General features: G+C 40.3%; 4 protein-coding genes across 4 annotated transcripts; 1 reads left to right on the top strand and 3 right to left on the bottom strand.

Annotated features, from left to right (window-relative positions):
• Nucleotides 1-8,508, bottom strand: AK88_00119 (uncharacterized protein; the record flags this gene model as incomplete). The annotated part of the gene is made up of 1 exon (XM_012477770.1): nt 1-8,508. One exon carries the CDS (start codon nt 8,506-8,508, stop codon nt 1-3), a length of 8,508 nt encoding a protein of 2,835 aa, XP_012333193.1.
• A 1,048-nt stretch (nt 8,509-9,556) lies between these two features.
• On the bottom strand, nt 9,557-12,173 carry AK88_00118 (uncharacterized protein; the record flags this gene model as incomplete). Its single annotated transcript, XM_012477769.1, has 2 exons — nt 9,557-9,866; nt 10,135-12,173. 2 exons carry the CDS (start codon nt 12,171-12,173, stop codon nt 9,557-9,559), a joined length of 2,349 nt encoding a protein of 782 aa, XP_012333192.1.
• A 1,686-nt stretch (nt 12,174-13,859) lies between these two features.
• AK88_00117 (uncharacterized protein) lies at nt 13,860-14,504 on the top strand (the record flags this gene model as incomplete). The annotated part of the gene is made up of 2 exons (XM_012477768.1): nt 13,860-13,902; nt 14,083-14,504. The coding sequence occupies 2 exons, from the start codon at nt 13,860-13,862 to the stop codon at nt 14,502-14,504; spliced, it is 465 nt and encodes a 154-aa protein (XP_012333191.1).
• A 1,098-nt stretch (nt 14,505-15,602) lies between these two features.
• On the bottom strand, nt 15,603-17,657 carry AK88_00116 (uncharacterized protein; the record flags this gene model as incomplete). Its single annotated transcript, XM_012477767.1, has 1 exon — nt 15,603-17,657. One exon carries the CDS (start codon nt 17,655-17,657, stop codon nt 15,603-15,605), a length of 2,055 nt encoding a protein of 684 aa, XP_012333190.1.
• Between the last annotated feature and the right edge of the window lie 643 nt (nt 17,658-18,300).

Raw genomic sequence — 18,300 nt, 5'->3', positions numbered from 1 at the left:
CTAACCCAAAATGCCTTGTTTTTTTAAAGCTTCTCGGAAGCTACTTAAGCTCTTACGAGTTTCAGACTGAAATTGATGATTTTCTTCCGTACGGCTTTTATACGTTAAGCCGTTTTCTGTAAAACTAGGGTTGGCAATTAAGGCATTATCAAACACATTGCTGCCGTTATTTGCGTAACTGTTTAAGTGGATCCCCTTTAGCATATTATCCAACCCAAATGTGTTGAATGGAAGGTCCCCAATTTCAGCGAAGGTTATGTCACCCATGTTACTACCTAAATGGGCATTTAATTTTGCATGTTCATCAATATTCTTTTCTTCCAATGAAGTGATGTTTTTCCCTTGCGATCCATCACGAGAATAGTGCTTGCCTAACATGACCTCCTCATTATTTACCCGCCCTAAGAAATAATCATGCCTTTGCGCATCATTCGATGTGTGTACTCCTGTCATATGTCCGTTCTGTTCCACGTTGTCTTCCACGTTGTACTTCACTACACCGTTTTCCCTTTCTTGTTCCTTCGCTCGGAATGATGGAATGGTGTCCTGTGACGTATGGCTCAAATCAGACGTCCTGGTCGTACCGTCCATATTGGCCTCTGCAGAAGAACTACCTTTAATAATGCCCCTCTCTTGTCCGTGGCGGCAGCTCAGTTTATCATTTTCTTTGCCCAATATGTCTACCCTACCTTCATCACCCATTTTGGGATTCTTACTCTGGGTCGCCTTCGCATTAGAATTGCACTTAATAGGAAGCACTTCATTCACACTACCACTGGCCTTTGCCCCACTCGGCGATTTCTCAATTATGCTGCTAACATTCGACGGGATGAGCGACTTCATGTCCTCAAGAACTTTATCAGCATATGTTGACATATCTCTGAGTCCATTATTTTTATTTCCGCTGTAGTTGAATATCTGTGTCTTCATTTTTGGCTTCGCTGATAGCGTGTCATTAGTTAAGCTGTTTCTGACCCCTACCTTTTGCACGTCCCACGATTTTGACCTCCTAGTATTTTTGAGGCCCCCCTTTTGGTTGTCTCGCAAATATTCTTTTATCTTTCCGCTCTCATTCTTATCATTGGTGTTGTTCGGGTCATTCTCTTCGCAGGGTTTATCATCTCCTTCCGCTTGACTATGTGTTATGGCTTTGTTGCACTTGGGGGGGGGCAACTGACTGCTATTTCGGCTTGCGCTGCTGCCTAATGCGCATTCCTTATGCCCCTCCTTCACACTGCTTCTATCCACCTGGTTGTAATTTACAAAAGCGTGATCATAAAATGGAGGGTTCGCATCTGGCCTCAGAGAGTTTATGTCGAACAAGTAGGAGCTGTTCAGCTTCTCCACTTGGAAAATTGTGTTGTCGTTTGTGGGGTAGTTAGCAGCGGGGGGGTACATCGCACCTACCGCTACACTTCCCACACCTTGGTAATCACCACTTATCGTATTTACACCCCATCCTGTCTTCACATTTTCGCCGCTTGTATTCACTCCATAGTATGATGCATGTGCTGTCATATCCCCTCCTACCCCGTTATGAATCATACCCATGTTCATATTTAAATTGGGATTAATTTGGACCTCATTCATATTTGTCGTCTTCTCCGCGTGAACATGGTTACAGTCAAACGGTTGGGCAGTGAATGCACCGTGGTTCCCACTGCTCGAAGGGTTCACCCCCATATAGCTATTCTGACCCAACTGGAAATTTTTATTTCTATACGCCTGTGCATATAAGTTCATATTATCTGAATAACTGTTGGGAAGGACCAACTCGGGTGGAACAGCTTGTTCGACACCAATAAAGTTTGGACCTAAAGATGTAGCATTGTTCAGGCTGATATTATTTAACATGAAATTGGTGGACAGTAAATCGTCATATAGGTAGTCTCCTTTGCTTACTAAGGGCGAGTTCTTTTCACGCGTAAACAAATCACTCTCGTTGTACTTATGGCTTATCTGCCTCGATGCATTTACTCTATCTGAACCATTTGTACGACGCGTTGCGCACATTTCTCTGGTGCCTTCTACCCCAATAGTTCCCACATTGGTATCCATGGAGCTGCCTGTGTAATTCGTGCTTGCATGCATGCGTATACCCTTTCCATTCGCTGAAGACGCCGCATTCTCATTCTGCCAATTTACGCTCTTCTGGTAACCGTCTTCCACCTCCAAGGAGCCATTAAGCGTTTCGGACGAAGGGGACATGGAATCGTTGCTCAAAATGATGGTGGTATCCTGTCGTTTATTATTCAAGCTGTCCTTTGACCTATTTGATTTTTTTTTTATTTTTGTAATCTCAAAGTTTAGTATGTCCTTCGAAATGTTTTTATTGTTTAGTTCCTCCTGTATTTTGTTCTTAACTAGCTCAGAGATGTTATTAACCAGCAGGTGTAGCTTTTCTTTACTCTTCACCTTTTTGGTGGACTGTCCCTTTGTGCATTTCTGCTCGTGCAGGAATGTCCTAAAATTTGTGTGTTTATTCATGCGGTTATTTTCACCATACTTCTTTACTTCCCGCTGAGTGTGCGTTGCTGCCTTCACCTTCTTCTTCGCACCTTTCGGAACAGCATGGCCTTTTCTTGGGGCCTTATTCTGACCAGTTCTGTGACCCCCTTCTGAATTCACGTATGTCTCCTCATCCGTTAGGAGCGTATTCTGTAACTTCACATACGGGAACACTTCATTATTTTTGAAGTCGATTATCCATGCGTGTGACTTCTTCTTTTGTGCATTTGCATCCTGTCCGTTTGTTTCAACCCTTGGCTCATCGATCCTATGGGGATAATTCATTCTGTCTTCTATTGAAGTATCCCACCTGTTTGCATATGCGGTGGTGCCACCTTCCATGTTTTTATAATCATACGGATTATACCTCAAAGCATTCACATGGTTGTTCATCGCATTCTTTTCATCTACTAGGTTGATATCTCTACCTAGGGTTGGAAACTTATTCGCATCTGCCTTAGTGTAAATGTCCTCCATGAGCTGCTCACCACATTTGATGGTGCTCAATTCCTTTATGCCGCTTTGCTGCACGTTGGCCATCCTGCTTACTGTTTCACGCTGACTTTGTGGGTGATCGCCCCCAATGGAGTTGCCTATCTGCACATCTTCCCCCTCACCATCTATTTTGTACCTGAACACGCTTCTCAAATTGTTTTCGTTCTTTTGCACCGAGTGGTCTGATGAATTTGTGAAACCCCGCGCGCTCCTTTGAGCCAACTGTGGCATTTCATATGGATTATACACTTGGTCCCTTGTGGCGTAATCCACCTGTGTGACGTCATTCAAGTCTTCCTCCCCCTTGAGCACCAATTTAGTGTGACCTTCCTCTAAGCGACCTCCTTGCATGTTTCCCTTGCTATGAGGATTTCCCTGATATACTAAATTTCTATCATACAAATTGTCCACTTGTTCTTTCCTTTGAATTATATATTTATGCATATCTTCGTTCATTTGCTTTATCCTATGCGCTACGTGTATTTTTTCTATACTCTTTAAGATTCCCTCCGTTGTGCTCCTATCTTCCCCCGTCTTAACCTTTTCAGCGTAATTCTGCCCCTCCCTTTCACTTAAGTAAAACCCTTCTTTTCCCTTCCCCTTCACACTGTCCTCATTATCGGAGAATAAGCGATGGATATCCTTCGTGATGTTATCAATTTCGAAAATGTTATTTATGTTCACGTCATTGTTTTCGTTGTGATCAAAATTGAACCTGGCATTTGAGTTTTCACCAAGGGGGAAGAAAACGTTCCTATCGGATTCTGCACCGTTCAGTTTTGAAACTTTGTAGGACTTACCCTCATTGGAGTCTTCTTTGTCTGCATGTGTTCGATTCAAGCTTCCTCTCATGCGACTATCCATCCGTCCTGGGGATACACCGTCCCTGCGTGCGCTATTAACAAGTTCCATTTCCCCATTTTTTTCGTCTTCAAGAGGAGCTTCCTTAGTTGTGTAAATTTCTTCTTGGAGTGACTTTAGACGATTTTCTTTTATTCCACCATCTGCGTTAAGAGCATCCTGTCCGCTTGATTCCTTGAGCCAACCGTCCCCCCTACACTGAGGTGATGCACCCAAAACGAATGGGGACTTTCCTCGCTGCACTTTTAAAACATCCTCGTCGTATTTCCCCTTAAGCTTCTCCAAGTAGGTGAGACATTTTTCATATTTTTTCTGCCAGGCTTTATTTTCCCTTAGTATAGTTCTGACCTTTTTATTCAACTGAGTAGTTTGACTGTTGGACGTTTTGAGCAATACGTTAAGCATGTTAATTTTTGTCTTACTTTCTTCTAGCTTGCCTTTTAGAAAGTTAATTTTGTCAACATATATTTTCTCCACCTCCGCTTGTACCGTTTGTATGTCTTCACTGCTGCGCCCCATGGCCGATTTTTTCAGTTGCACATTCTTTTGCCTCAAGTCGAAAATCTCTTCATTTAGGTCAAAAATTTGCTGCTTCAACCTATCAACATGTGCTTCTAAATCTTTTATTGCTTGTCCATTTTGTGGTTGTTCTCCACCTGAACGAGTGCCCTTTTGCGCCGGGTCGAAGTGATCAATTATCTCCTCATCGCAACGTGATAGGGCCATCACATTTGCACACAAATTTGTGTTTTCTTTACTCAAGTCAAAATTTCGATCCTTCAACATTCCAATATTTTCCTCCAGCTTATTTATGCTCTTTTCATACTCATTATGTTTGGAATTTTTTTTACTTAACAATTTTTTCAGTTTCTCATTTTCCATTCTTAGAGATTCCATCATTTTAATATCATCCTTTAAAGTGTACAGTTGGTTTTGCAGCTGGTGTATTTGTTCCTTTATTATTTTTTTATCTTTTATTTGTCCTTTGAAATTGTCTAACTGACTGTTCAGATCGAGCAAGGGATGCTTATCCTTTGTCATATCTCCGCTTGGTGTGCATATTGTTTGTTCTACAAATTCTTCAATAGAGTCATGACCTCGATTATTCTTCCTAGGTGTATCATCTAAATCAATTTGTGATTCCAGGGCTATAATCTGAATATCTTTCTGCTTCAAATCTCCCTGCATGTTTTGGTTCTGCCTGGACAGAGTATCCAACTGGTCATGTAACTTTTCTATGTGTTTTTCTGTCGCCAGAAAAAGGCTATCTTGGCTTTCCTTAATTTTTTCCATCTTAGCATAGTCACTTTTTAGCCTTTCCTTTTCTCCATGTAGTTTCTCAATTCTCCTTCTTAACCTTTCGTTATGCGATTTTAACAACTTCATTTCTTTTTCGAAGGATTTCATAGACTCGAATGTTTCCATCGTAAGGATACCTTTGCTTTTTTTCTTTTTTATCTTCCCCTTAGAACTGCAATTGTTCCCTCGCTCAGCATAACCATTGCTGCTTTTATCCATCCCGTTGGAGCTGTCCATGTGATTGTGTTCCTTCCTATCATGCAGCATCAGGATGGCCGCCTGCTCTTCATTATTTTCGCTCATGTTATCATAACAGGTTTTAATTTTTTCTAAAATTTTTTCCTTCAATTCGTTGATCTTTTTCAGTTCATTGTATTCGTCCCCATTTATATTATCATCCACAAATATGTGCGAGTCGTGAGGAGGTTCCTGCTCTCTGTTTGCTTCGATTAGGTCTAACCGTGAAACGTCTTCACCATTTACAGCCCCACTTTGGGCCCTATCCTTGGGGGTGAATGTTCCATCCCTGCTTAAACTTTTAAAAAAAATCGAATCCACACTTGTCTTTTTGTTTATCATCTCATTCTTAACATACAATTTTGTGTTAACATCCTTTATATCGGTTTGCATAAAATTGTCCTCCATGTTTCCTCCCCTACTGTTCGTCTGCACTTGTTCATTTTTTAAACTGGCGCTAACTGTTTGCGTGTTTTGATTGCTCAACACGAGGGTACTTGTTTGCGCATCAGTCAGTGTGCCTTTATTCGCTGTCCCCTCCTTTTCCTTCCCCATTAAGCATATCTCCAGTTGCCTCCTCACACTCGCGTCATTCTCTTTCTCGACGAAGTATTGGAAGGCCTTATTTAATGAATCCCCATCAATGCATTTTAAGTAGTTTAAAAAAATATCAATTTTTTCGTTTTTGTTTCCTTCCAAAAATGGCCCATTGTGTAATCCTTCAGAATTTGTACGAATATGTTTATGACCACTATGAACACCCTCCGCCATAATTTGCATGTAATTATTTCTGTTCTTACTTATACCAAAATGGGCGTTTATTTTATCATATATTTCGTCCATGGGGGGAGAGGTACCATCCACTGAGTGTTTATTCCTGTCCACACTGTCCTTTGGTGATGCGTTCAAAAGATTTCTGTCCCCCGTCTTTTCATTATAAAAACAATAATCAACTGGTGTACCCCCCCCTCCAATGTCAACACCTGTATGTACTTCATTCCCTTTTGTGCTACATTTATTAGAGTAATGTTCCTTCGTTTGATTAAAAACTTCAAATACACCTTCCACTTGGTCATTATGCATGAACGTGTTGATACCATCACTTGGGGAATAGGCCGCAGAGCTCCCTTGGGTAAAGACGTGTCCATTTTGCTGCGCCTCTCCGACTGGTTCTCCCGTATCATCAGCATCTCCTGCATTGTGTACTGCGCCCATTTGTTCACATAAAAATGGGGAATTATTAACCTTCTCGATGTTCTTAGGGTTCATGTCCTCTACGTTGAAGTCCTCTTTACTGATGTAACCACTAGGGTTAGTCTGCCCATCCATAGAGTCCTCCTCAGTTGACTCCTCTATCCCCTCTTGGCCATCCTTCTTTGGCTCATCACTAAGATCTGCATTATTTCCTTCCTTTCTCCTTTGATACCTTTGCACATAATAGGAGATATCCTTTGGTATTTCATAACGATTTAATATCCTTCCCCTATTCTCACGTCCCTCCTGTGATTTTTCTATGTCGTTTGGACTGCTCGTTTTTTCGTTAACCTTCCACCACTCAAAATTCATTTCTTTCGCAATCTGCTCATTGATGCTGTCTGCGTCTTGTTGCCCTGTCAATGCTTTGTTCTCTCCTTGCGCGCCGCTTCGCTTCAGCATGGACCCCGTTTTCTTCTCTTGTGGCTCGTGTCCTTCCTCAGTGTATTTATTGGGGGCATTATTGTCCCCTCTCATGTTAGCATGTCCTCCTTGTTTTTTCGACGCTGGAGGATCGGCGGTGTGTACCAGGCTATCATCCGTTCCGTTGTCCATCTCGTCAGTCACCTGTTCCGTGTCCTGCTCCCCTTCTTCCGATTTTTCCTCTTCTGCTTCTTCGTCCTCTTCATGTGCATCGTCGTTTATGTCGTCGTCCTCCTCTTCCTCGTCATCGTCCTGTTCTGCGCCCACAGAGCTTCCCCAATGTGCATCACCCTCTTTGCCCATTTCGTCGCTCTTAAAGTGGACCTTCCTGGTGCCGGCACAATCCTGTTCATACGTATCTGAAGTGCTGTTCCCGGACGATAATGAGGAATTTTTATCAACACTGTTTACAGCATACTGGTGTGTGTTTTCTTTTTTTTTCAATTTGCACACATTTTTTTTATTACTCTGTTTGGCAGTATGGGAATTGTGGAGGGACTCTCCTCGGGTGGGATAGTCATTTGGCCTTTTCCCCACATTTATCCCGTTCGCCGTGTTACCAACCTGTTGCGCCTTCACCAACCCCGCCCCTTTCATTAGCTTCTCATGCTCCTTTTTCAAAAACCCTATGTCCAGGTTCTCCTCACCCAAGTCCTCAAATAACCCGTTGCTGTCCTTAAATGTCTTGGGCTTGAGGAAATGTCTGGACGCATCATCACCATCGTCGACAGAATATTTATTATGGGCATTGTTAAAGGCACTCAAATTGTTGTACATATTTTTTTCAAATTCTTTTCTAAAGTTATAACTTAGATGGTTGGAAATGTGTGCACCTTCATTGAAAATGCGCCCTAATGGTTCCTTAAAAGGAAGTGCTCCTATTTTACCATCTCCTTTCATGAGTGAATACACATTTTGAGGATGACTGGCCGCCTCCCTTTGTTCCTGTCCCCAGTCATCTTCTTCACTGTCCTCCATTTGGTTGGCTTTTCTCATCAGAGTCCCTTTTCCCATTTTTCCAAATTGGACACCTTCCTCATTGTCTTCATCTTCCGCATATGATTGTTTTTCCCCATTCTGATGGAGCTCCTCCTCTGTGTCTTCCTCCTCGGACGTGTTTCCAAACCTTGGGGACTCCACTTCACTGTCACGCTGTTCATTCTTGTTGTACTCATAATCGGAAAACGAATTTTTGGTTGTCTCTTCAATGTCATAGATACTTTTCCATACGGGTTTTTCTAATTTCTCTTTTTTAGAATTCTTCAAATTATAGCTGTATGCATAATATGGTACATCTTTAATAGACGCCACTCCTTCCGATTCCGAGTCGCTATATCCGATTTTGCAAGAAACGTCTGAATGCGTTTCGTAATCCCTGAGTTGTCCTTTCATGGTATTTTCATACAAGCCAAATTGATACTGCTTGCTCATTTTTTTGTGGCACTTGAGGTTTGGATGAGGTGGTCAAATGTTCATACAGGCTTAATCGTAAATATACACATAGACGTAGGGGACGCTGTATGTGCTCATTCCGGAGAGCACCTTTTTAGAGTGCCCCCCCTACTGCACAAGCGGAATGCCAATAGAGGAACAGTCATGCCAACGTAAATATTCTCTTAAGAGGTAAGAAAAAGGGAAAAACAAATAAAAAAAAAAATCACAGATATAAGTTGTTGCTTCTGAGGGGACTCCTATATGTATCCCTCAAAAGCGATCGGAACTGAACAAACTGAGCACGTGAATAAATCTGCTGCTGGGCATATGCACTGTTGTATACACACATGTATGGAACGAAATACGCTACTCCCCGCACATACGTATTCATGAGCATACTTCCTTCCATGCATGTATACGTGTCTATTAATAAGAAAACATAAAGCGGAAAAAATGGGTCGCAGTCGAGGCAGGACCAACTGTCTAAAAAAATTGCAAACTGGAAAAACTCAAACACAACGAAAAAAAAAATTCGAAATAAATCCAAAAAAAGTGAAAACAAATATGTCAATGCAAAGCATGCACACTTCCGCTTAGCATTTCAAAGTTTTTAATTTTCCCTCAAAGAGGAGTACATAAAAAAAAAATATGTATTTTTTTACGCCTTTACAAAGAAAATGTCTAAAAAAAAAAAAAAAAAAAAATGCACCATAAAAAACGGTTAAAAATTAAAGCAAAAAAAAAAAAAAAAAAAAGCCAAAAAATGCACCACTAAAATAATCGCAGAATTACGACTAAATGGTAGCACTACGAATGAAAATATTGTGCCCTTTTGCTCCCCCCTTATTATAAGACAATTTTTGGCGGATCCCCTTCATTGTGCTTTTTTCAACTTTCAATGGCCTCTGTGGGGCTTCCCCCCCTGAGCGTTCGTTAACCCTCACTTGTGCGCGCAACAAGGCAGTGGCATAAGCAATCACACGTGTACCTTCACCTCTGCGCTTGCACATGCCGCAGTTCACACCACATGCATACTCGGATGCCTCTAAAAATGCTTGGACAAAGAACTCATCCTGTAAATCCAGCGCAGCTGTGTGTCATTAAAGTTACGAGTCTGTAGCTCCTCCAGTAGGGCCTTATACTCCCTCATGTCATTATTTATGACTAAGTTTTGCCTCTCGTATTTTTCCATAAAGCTTACACACTTGTCCTCTATGGGAGTTATCAACTTCAACCCCTTTGTGCCTTTAAAATTGTTCATTAGACAATTTGCTCTTTCGTTAAACTTCACCGCGGTCTCCTTTAAAATGGAAAACAACTCCGCCTTCTCCCGTATGGCCTCGTCATACTTTTTTCTGAAAGGTTCACAAGGTCAGAAGCGGAAAAAAAAAAAAAATGTATTATGTATAATGTAATACGCAAGGGGGGGAAAAAAATATATCCTCACAGGTGTGCACACAGCACACGTCAGTCAATCTTTTGTTCACAAAAACGGGATGCGCCTCTTCCCTTTTTGGAGCTACTGCGCCATTGTTCATCTGTGTGCGGAAAAAAGTCCCTCATTTTCCACGCCATTTTTGTTGGGGGGATACAAAACTCGGGGGAATTTCTCTACATGATTACCTCACGTCCTGAGTTTCCCCAAATATTTTCTCCGCATGGTTTATCGCTTCGTTTAAATTTTTTAAATATTGCTCTTCCTGCTTTTTGAGGATGTCGCTTATGGAAGATTCCGATGTGGAGTTAGCTTCACAGGCAGTTCGCTCTTCTCTTTTGTTGTTCGATGACCCATCACGGCTTCCTTTTTTATCCCTTTTCCCAACCCACTCTGTATTTACTAACGATTCCTGCCTAAACTTGAGGAATGATTCGAACTCCTTGTCCAGGATAGTATCAACTGACTGGAATTTCTTCAACTGCTCCTCTTGTCTATCCTTCTCGATTTGCCCATATTTCAAATTCAACCCTTTATGCTTTTCTATCTCATTTTTTATTTGCATATTTTGTTCACTAACAAATGATATTTCTTGAAGAATTTGAATTATTTCATCCTTTCGTTTTTTTTCCTCCTCCTGATAATATTTCATCATTTCGTTCTGCTTCTCCACTATGCGCGCAATGCTATTTTGCAAATTTTTTTCTCTTTCTTTAAAAAAGGTATAATTATGTTGCAGCGTCTTGTTTACTGACGTGAGTTTGTTCAAGTGTTCCTGCGGGAAATTCATCACTTCTTTTATTAAATCAGATTTGGTTTGTTCATCCAAGGGGATAGTACCAAATAGAACATTTTCAATCCTTTTCTGCGCTTCCGATTTTTGTGCCATTTCCTCCGTTTCTGGGGATCCCCCGTCTTTTCCATGTTCTTCTTCTATCCCCAAACTGCTTTCCATTTGGGACTTCTTTACATGCTTTATGAGCACTTTGAGAAATTCCTCCAAGGGGGCATCAACCGAGCACAGGAAGTTAAAAATCGGTTTATCCTCCACCTTTACACCGGAATTCCTGCACATGTTGAGGCAGACTTTCAGGTGCATATCAGCCATGTTGCAGTAAATCTCGCATATCATTTTGGCTACTCTGTTAAAATGTGCAGTGTCCACTGGGGGGTCATCCCCTGTGAAGGGTTGTCTAACGAAGTTGCTCAACTGAGCGAGCGCCATATTCAATTCTATCGCTTCAATCCCATCAGCGTCTTCTCCCTCGTCGCCCAGTTGTCCATCTCCCCGTTTTTTTTCACCGTGCCCGCCACAATAAACGTTAACGAAGAAGAAATTGTTCCTCCCCGCTGTGTCACTTTCGCCATCGCTCACAAAATCGCTAAGAAGCGCATCCTCTCCTTGTGCATTGCTAACATGTATGCTGATTAATGTGTACAAGAAATGTTCCCCCTTTTTTATCGCCTCCTGCCTGACGGCCTTCTCCTCTTTTGCTGCAAGGTCGAGGATGTCCTTCAACTTCTGCGGGTCTGAAAATTCAACTGGAGTTGTTTTTTCTCTGAATTTTTTGAATTCACTCAGGGGAGGACTATTTATTTTTCTCCCCTTTTCGCTTTTAATTCTGCCTTTGACATTCCTTTCATCTCTCCTTAAAGTACAACTTTTTATTTTTTGGTAATACGCTCCATGCCCACAGTAATTCTTTAAAAGGTCATGCCAAACGGGTGAACTGAGGCAGCCATACCTTAATGAGTACCTTCTCTGTTCGCTGTTTTTTTTTAAAAAAATATCTACCAAGTTTTTTATTTGCGCATCGCTAGGGTTGTCAAGGGGGTCATTCCTTTTAACCCCGTCGCTGTTGTATTTACATGTGTGCGACTTGTTCGCGTTACTAATAAAGGAGACAACACACCCACTCCCATTTTCTGCGTGGCTTCTCAACAAGCCATTTACTATGTCTTTATTTATTATATCCTCGCTGGAGCAGTCAGCACAGCTGGCCAATTTGGCATCGTCATTAGCACCACCATCGTAGTAGCACTTCACTTGGCGAAACCGTGCCGAGTTCGAATTTACACACTTTTTATAACCCTCTTGCAGTTCCTCCAGTTCCCTGCTTACTGCACCATGGTTGGTAATTCTTTGCTTTACTGTTATGTACAGCTTTAATTTCCCATGGCACTGATAAATCACGTTATTCACAAGGTTTTTCTTTTCAGTTGGCATTGTAATGCTCACTTAGCCAGGCAACGCACTGCGCGTGCATGCGTATGCTTGTTTGTAGAGATGTTCGCGCGTGTGTGTGCATAGACATGGGTTCGTAACGTTGGCATGTCTGGACACGCATGTACATAGGCAAGCCCCCAAGCCAGGCTCACTTAAACATAACCTTCCACTGCAGGCCTTTTTTTTTTTTTTTATTTAGTTCATCCTCCCGCAAAATTACGAACGCAGAAAAATCTGCGTTTTGTTATTTTATTATTTTATTATGTTTTTTGTTTTTTTTTTTTTTTGTACTCACAGGACGTGACGTCTTTGAGAATTCACTTTGGGATTTAAAAAGGGAAATTTTAAGGCAAGCATTTTGGAAGGAAAAAATTAAGAGCGCGTACATTAACAGGCGAAAGTGAGAGCGCAAAGATGAATCGAGGATTTTTTAAAGGTGCAAATGTTTAAAGCGCAAAATAGGAGGAGAAAAAAAAAAAAAAAAAAAAAAAAAACGGACAAACGAGCAGCACACTTTGCCCATAAGCGACGCCACACTTATAGACCGAGAAAACCTACCGCCCAGCTATTGTTTATACCTTTTATGACAAAATAGAGAAATAAAATTTTTCTAGTGATTACCATTTAAACAGATACAAAGTGAGCTTCATTTTTTTTTTTTTTTTAAATTTGCGCAATGGGCATGCAGGTAAAACGTTTAACGTGTGCCATTTTAAGGGGATTTTTTCTTATGACCATATTGTTCACACATTTAAATCCCTTTGGGATAGAAAAAAATTAATGCGCCACATGTACGCACACACTTTTTCCGTGACGTAGGCTGTTTTATCCCCTGTCTGTGGCACCCCTGTAACAGTTGCTACAAATGAGCAGAAACGCACAAATGGATCACTTGGAATGTTTTCCCTCCTTTGCACGGTTAAACATGGACATGTGAGAATGGGCCAATGTTTACAAAAAGGACATACGTTATATGCTCAGTACGTTACATGCAAAACAAGCTAACGTTTCCACAAAAAAATAAAATGAAGCAAAACAAAGCGAAGTACAATAGATCGGTGAGCGCAAATTGTTCTTCTCCCTCTTATGGGAGACAAGGCCTTTTCACACTCATGCATGCAAACTGTGTGAGTAATCAAAGATAGCATAGGGCTCGATTAACCAAAATAGGGGAAAAAAAAAAATGTATGTAAGGAAAAATTCAACGAACAAGCGAAATGGAGCCTCATTTTCCCCCTGTTCAGCACGGATGTCACACATATGTACAACTGTTGCAGCTGTTTTAGAGCCTTTGAGCTTGAAATGATATTTTGCTTTGTTTATTTGCCTTCCACATTAAATCATTAAAAAAAAAAAAAATTAAAGGGGAAAAAAATGGCGAATGCGAAAAAGCGTGATCATACGGGCAGTCACACACAAAGACATTTAAAAATTAATTCAGAGAAAGCAAAAAAAAACATCATTCGTGTTAAACATTAAATTGAAAACAACAGAATAAAAACACTTAACAAAGATTTCAAAAACGAAACTTTATGTACACACATTGGTTTTAAAAACTCCTTCGGCGAAATTCTCCCTGTACGCAATATACATTCATATGTACAATAACATACATACGTATAGCAATAATCCCTGCGAGCAAAAATTTCACACCTCAAGAGAGTAGACACCAACGAAACGAACATAATGAGCCCTCTAGTTGTAGATACATATGACTGCGTCTATTTAAGTAATTAAACAGAAAAAGAACAAAAAATTTTCTGTGTGTATATATGTACGTTCGCGTGTCATTAATATGTGGACATTTCTCCCAATGCCTCTTTTCGTTGTAAAATATGTCAACGCGCGTGAACATTCGCACATATACACTTGTACATATTCCCTTTTTTTTTTTTCTTCTTCTTCGCAGGACCGCAACCAGCAAGCACGTACTACTACCCCCTAGGCATGACGTGGAAATATGTCGTAAGCTCTAAATCCACAGGCTGCTTCGGAACGACGAAAAAATACACCTTGACCCCAGAGACATACTACTACCCATATTACTATTACTATGTTTATTACACCCCAGCCGAAACGGCCATGGTGTGCGCATCGAATAAAAAAGTAATCAAAGATAAAAAAAAGAAAAAGGACGAAGATAAGCCAGAGCTAAAAGACGAATCTTCAAAGGAAGGGAGTGAAAAAGAAGAAGGATTGAAAAAAAGTTCAGGCAAAAAAAAGTATGAATGTGTTGAAGGAGAACGAGTAGTGAGGACTTACCTACCCGTAGTGGAACCGTTCTATTACACCAGCAGCTATTACGTTCCACGTGCAATTCTTTTCCCATAGTGTTCGCCGCTGCGATGAGGAGCAATATCTTGTAGGCAGAAAAGTCTGCATTGAACTTGCCCCCAATGTTTATATATGCCATTTTTGCACACCTGTTCCCGCGTGCATGAAATTTCGTGCTTGATGCGTTTGCATCGTGGTAAAACTAACGGGGCAGGCATATATATATGCATCGTTTTACTTAACCCACCCTTGAAGAAAAAAAAAAAAAAAGTGGCCTCTTGACCATTTTAATATTTCCTTTTTTTTTTTTTTTTATTCTTTCGTAAGTTCTCATATTTTTGGATATGCTTCTTTTTAATTTCTTCTGTCTTTTATATTTAATATTTGTTGCAGTAACACACGTTTGACCTTTCCTTTTTAAGAACAAACTCGTTGTACAACTTTGCGACGTTTTTACAATGTGTTTTTTTATTTTTACCTGACCCATTCATACAACATGTTACCCCGTGAAACGATCATTATTAACCTGCAAACTTGATTCCAGCAGCGCTTTAAAATACGCATTTTTGTACTTACGCTAATTTCTTTAAAAACAAAAAGGTTAATCAAATGGGTGCGTGGAATGAAACGACTGTCTCGATTGGAGAATAATTCGTTTGTAGTTACAAAAAAAAAATTAAAAAAATAAATCATAGGAAAAATTCAAAATTTAAAAAGGTGATGTGTGTGTGACCGCTCGCAACTGTACCACTACTAGCTGTAGGTACGAAAAAGGGGAGACTTATCTAGGATCCACAGGGAAAAAGTCCGCCCTGTATTTTACTGAACATCGATGCACTACATGTTTGTTTCCAATATTACGGCAAACGAGTCGAGTGTGCCCTGAACAGATATTAACGCAAATGAAAGGCGCTGGTGTGACTTGAGCAATCGCGCCAGATAAGTTCGATCCACTTGAATGTATTGCAGCACTACACTGTACTGTGCGTTTATACCATGCTTAATTGTGCCCTACCCATATTCACAGCAGTTTGCACCGTCGCAACGGTCACCATGCTGCATTCAAAAAACAGAAAGAAATCCCTTTTTGCTGCTCACCGTGAACAGTGTGCTAATCCACGTAGTGTCTGTTCCCCTGTGCGTGCGAACATCTCACTACTTGTTGTAACTGTAATTATAGGTCGTTTTAAACCTATGATTTTCACTCATATAGAGGTCTGAATTTTCAACTGGTTGGACAAGGTTATTGGTATTTTTGTATTGCGTTAAGTGGAATCGAGTGGCATTCAGGTGCTTGCTTAAGAAGTCTTCCTTCTTAGGCATGAAGTTGTTCCGTATTCTCTCTCTTATAACATAGGAGGGGCAAAAGGGGTCCAGCTCTAAGTTGTAATTGGCCACTACATCGTCGTGTTTTTTAGCAATATTGGCATTTCTGTTGTTTAGGACATGCTCACTGGAGGACCTCTCGCGAGCACCACCCTTACCAGACTTATATCTCTCCCTCTGTAAATGTTTAACGAATTCGAAATATGGTTTGTTGGTATTTTTAATCCAGTTGAGCATGGACTTCTCCTCAAGTTGATAATTTGCCAGAAAATCATTTACATTGATGAACCCCTTCTTTTCCGTATCGATATATTTTAGCAGTATGTCAACATCCGTATTTGAAATATCTTTAATTTTTAGCTTTTCGAAACTTTTACGTAAATCTTCCTTCGTTATATAACTATCCTTGTCCATGTCTAGATGTTTAAAAATTTCGTAAATGGATAAGTATGAAACTTGCGAATCCGTTTTCGTCTTCTCCTTTTTTGTGCTTATATAATTTGACTTGAAATTGTTCCTCACCGAGTAGTCTATTTCTTCGATTAAAAATTTTGCCCTTTTAATTTCGTCTTTGTTTAATTCTTCCGAGTATAACTCCCCCACAACTTCTGAGGGGGGGATATTTCTGGAATAAAAATCGTACGCATCTTTTATGCTTTTGTTTTGACTATTCAACATTTCATAGTCGATGTTTAAATTTTGAATGAAGTGATCCACGGACACTTCGTGGTCTTTGTTAGTCAGCAGGGTAGATATGTAAGCCTTCATGTTAAATTTCGTCAACCCCTCCTGTTTTTTTGTTCCTTTTGATTTGTTCTCCGATTCGTGGGAATAATCACAGTTGGGTTCACTTTGTCCCCCTTTTATATGAGGAACATCCTTTCCCCGTTCTTCCATTATGTCCATGACGTACTTTTCCAGCTCGTCAATTTTTATTTTGTCTTTACCTTTGAACAAATCAGCTAGCTCCCTCTCTGATATGAGTTCCTTAAACTGTTTGGAAAATTCGGAAGCCTTCAGCCTCACATTGTCAATATAGTTAATTGTTTTTAACTTCACATCCTCTGGATTAAAATTGTACTTTAGCATTTTATTTTTTAACTTGCTGCACACAATTTTGTTTACATAGCTATTTTCATCATTCCCCCCCTTGAGATTAATAAAATGGGAAAAGTCTTTATAATTTATTTCTTCCCCTTCGCAATTTAAATTGCTCTTCAAAACACACCAGGAGTATTTTATCTTATTTTCCGCCATGCTGGGAAGTATATATTTGACCATGTGTTTATATTCTTCATAATTAAATTTGTCTATGCTTCCCCCATTGGATGGATCCATGTCCCTGTCCCCATGGGCGTGATTTTCCATTTCTGCCTGACATTTTGCACTGCGCTTGTCCATTATTTGTCCAATTTTGTACCTCAACCTGCTCCCCTCTGAGTTGTGCACGTGACTTAAATAGCTCCACAAATCGGTTACGTCAATTTCTTTTTCGACTTTATCATTTGAGTTATCTTCTATCTTCACATTTGTGACATTTATTTTTTTCTTGCATTTGTTTGGCTTAAATTTACATGGGCTGTCCTTAACATAGCCATTCTGCACACCATCAGTAATTTTAACAAGTTGGACAACCTCTTCCTTCGCGCATTTCTTTTCACTTTTCCCAACATTGAGAAATTCCCCTCGTTCTTTTTTATGTTTCTCTTCCAGTTGGTTTGAAAAGATAGTACCATTCACAATTCGAGCACCATCCTCCTTATGATGTCCTCCCTCTACACCTCCCCAATCAGCGACATTAGAATAATCAGACACGAAGGAGTGGAAACTTGGTTTGTTCGATTTCCCTGTCTTATGACATCTTTCCTTTTTTCTTGTTGCCATTTAGAACACATGAACAGGTTGGGTAAAACAGCAGCGAGTGTAATAATATTTTCATGCTTTCTTACCACTAATGTGTGGATGTAGTGTTTGTGAGGGGGTCAGCATGCTGGTACCGCAGCGGATAAGTAGGTGGACAAAAAGATATATTTTATAGAAGTAAGAAGCGGAAGCACACACAAGTACGCAATCATCAATGCTGTTAATATCAAAATGGTTTATATTTAAAAAAAGGTGATTATTTCATATATACCTGAAAAGTTCATCTCACCGCGGGGTTCACAAATGGGTGTCTTTTTTTTTTTTTTTTTTTTTTTTTTCCCCTTATACTAAACGCACCCCATTTTTACCTAATTGCAAATGCTTAGGGTTCGGATAAATTCGTCTCATGGGAATGTTCATAAAAAGGGGACAAGCAGGAATGACACAAGTGTTTTACGCATAGGACATAGAGTATAAATCACGGGGCGCACTGCACATTGGGATCCCGTACGACATCTGTGCCCACCTAAACATATGCACACTAATGCATGAACAAGGGTAAGGGGCAAACTACACAGCATTTTTCTCCTTCGTTCCTTACCCCGTTCGCTAATCCGTTCAGTTAGGTAAAATAGCACATCCTGATTAAGCTGTAGCAGTTGGA

Source organism: Plasmodium fragile (genome assembly GCF_000956335.1).
Source record: "Plasmodium fragile strain nilgiri unplaced genomic scaffold supercont1.1, whole genome shotgun sequence".
Taxonomy (NCBI): domain Eukaryota; phylum Apicomplexa; class Aconoidasida; order Haemosporida; family Plasmodiidae; genus Plasmodium; species Plasmodium fragile.
The sequence above is the reverse complement of the archived record's forward strand: the minus strand, read 5'-3'. Positions and strand labels throughout refer to the sequence as shown.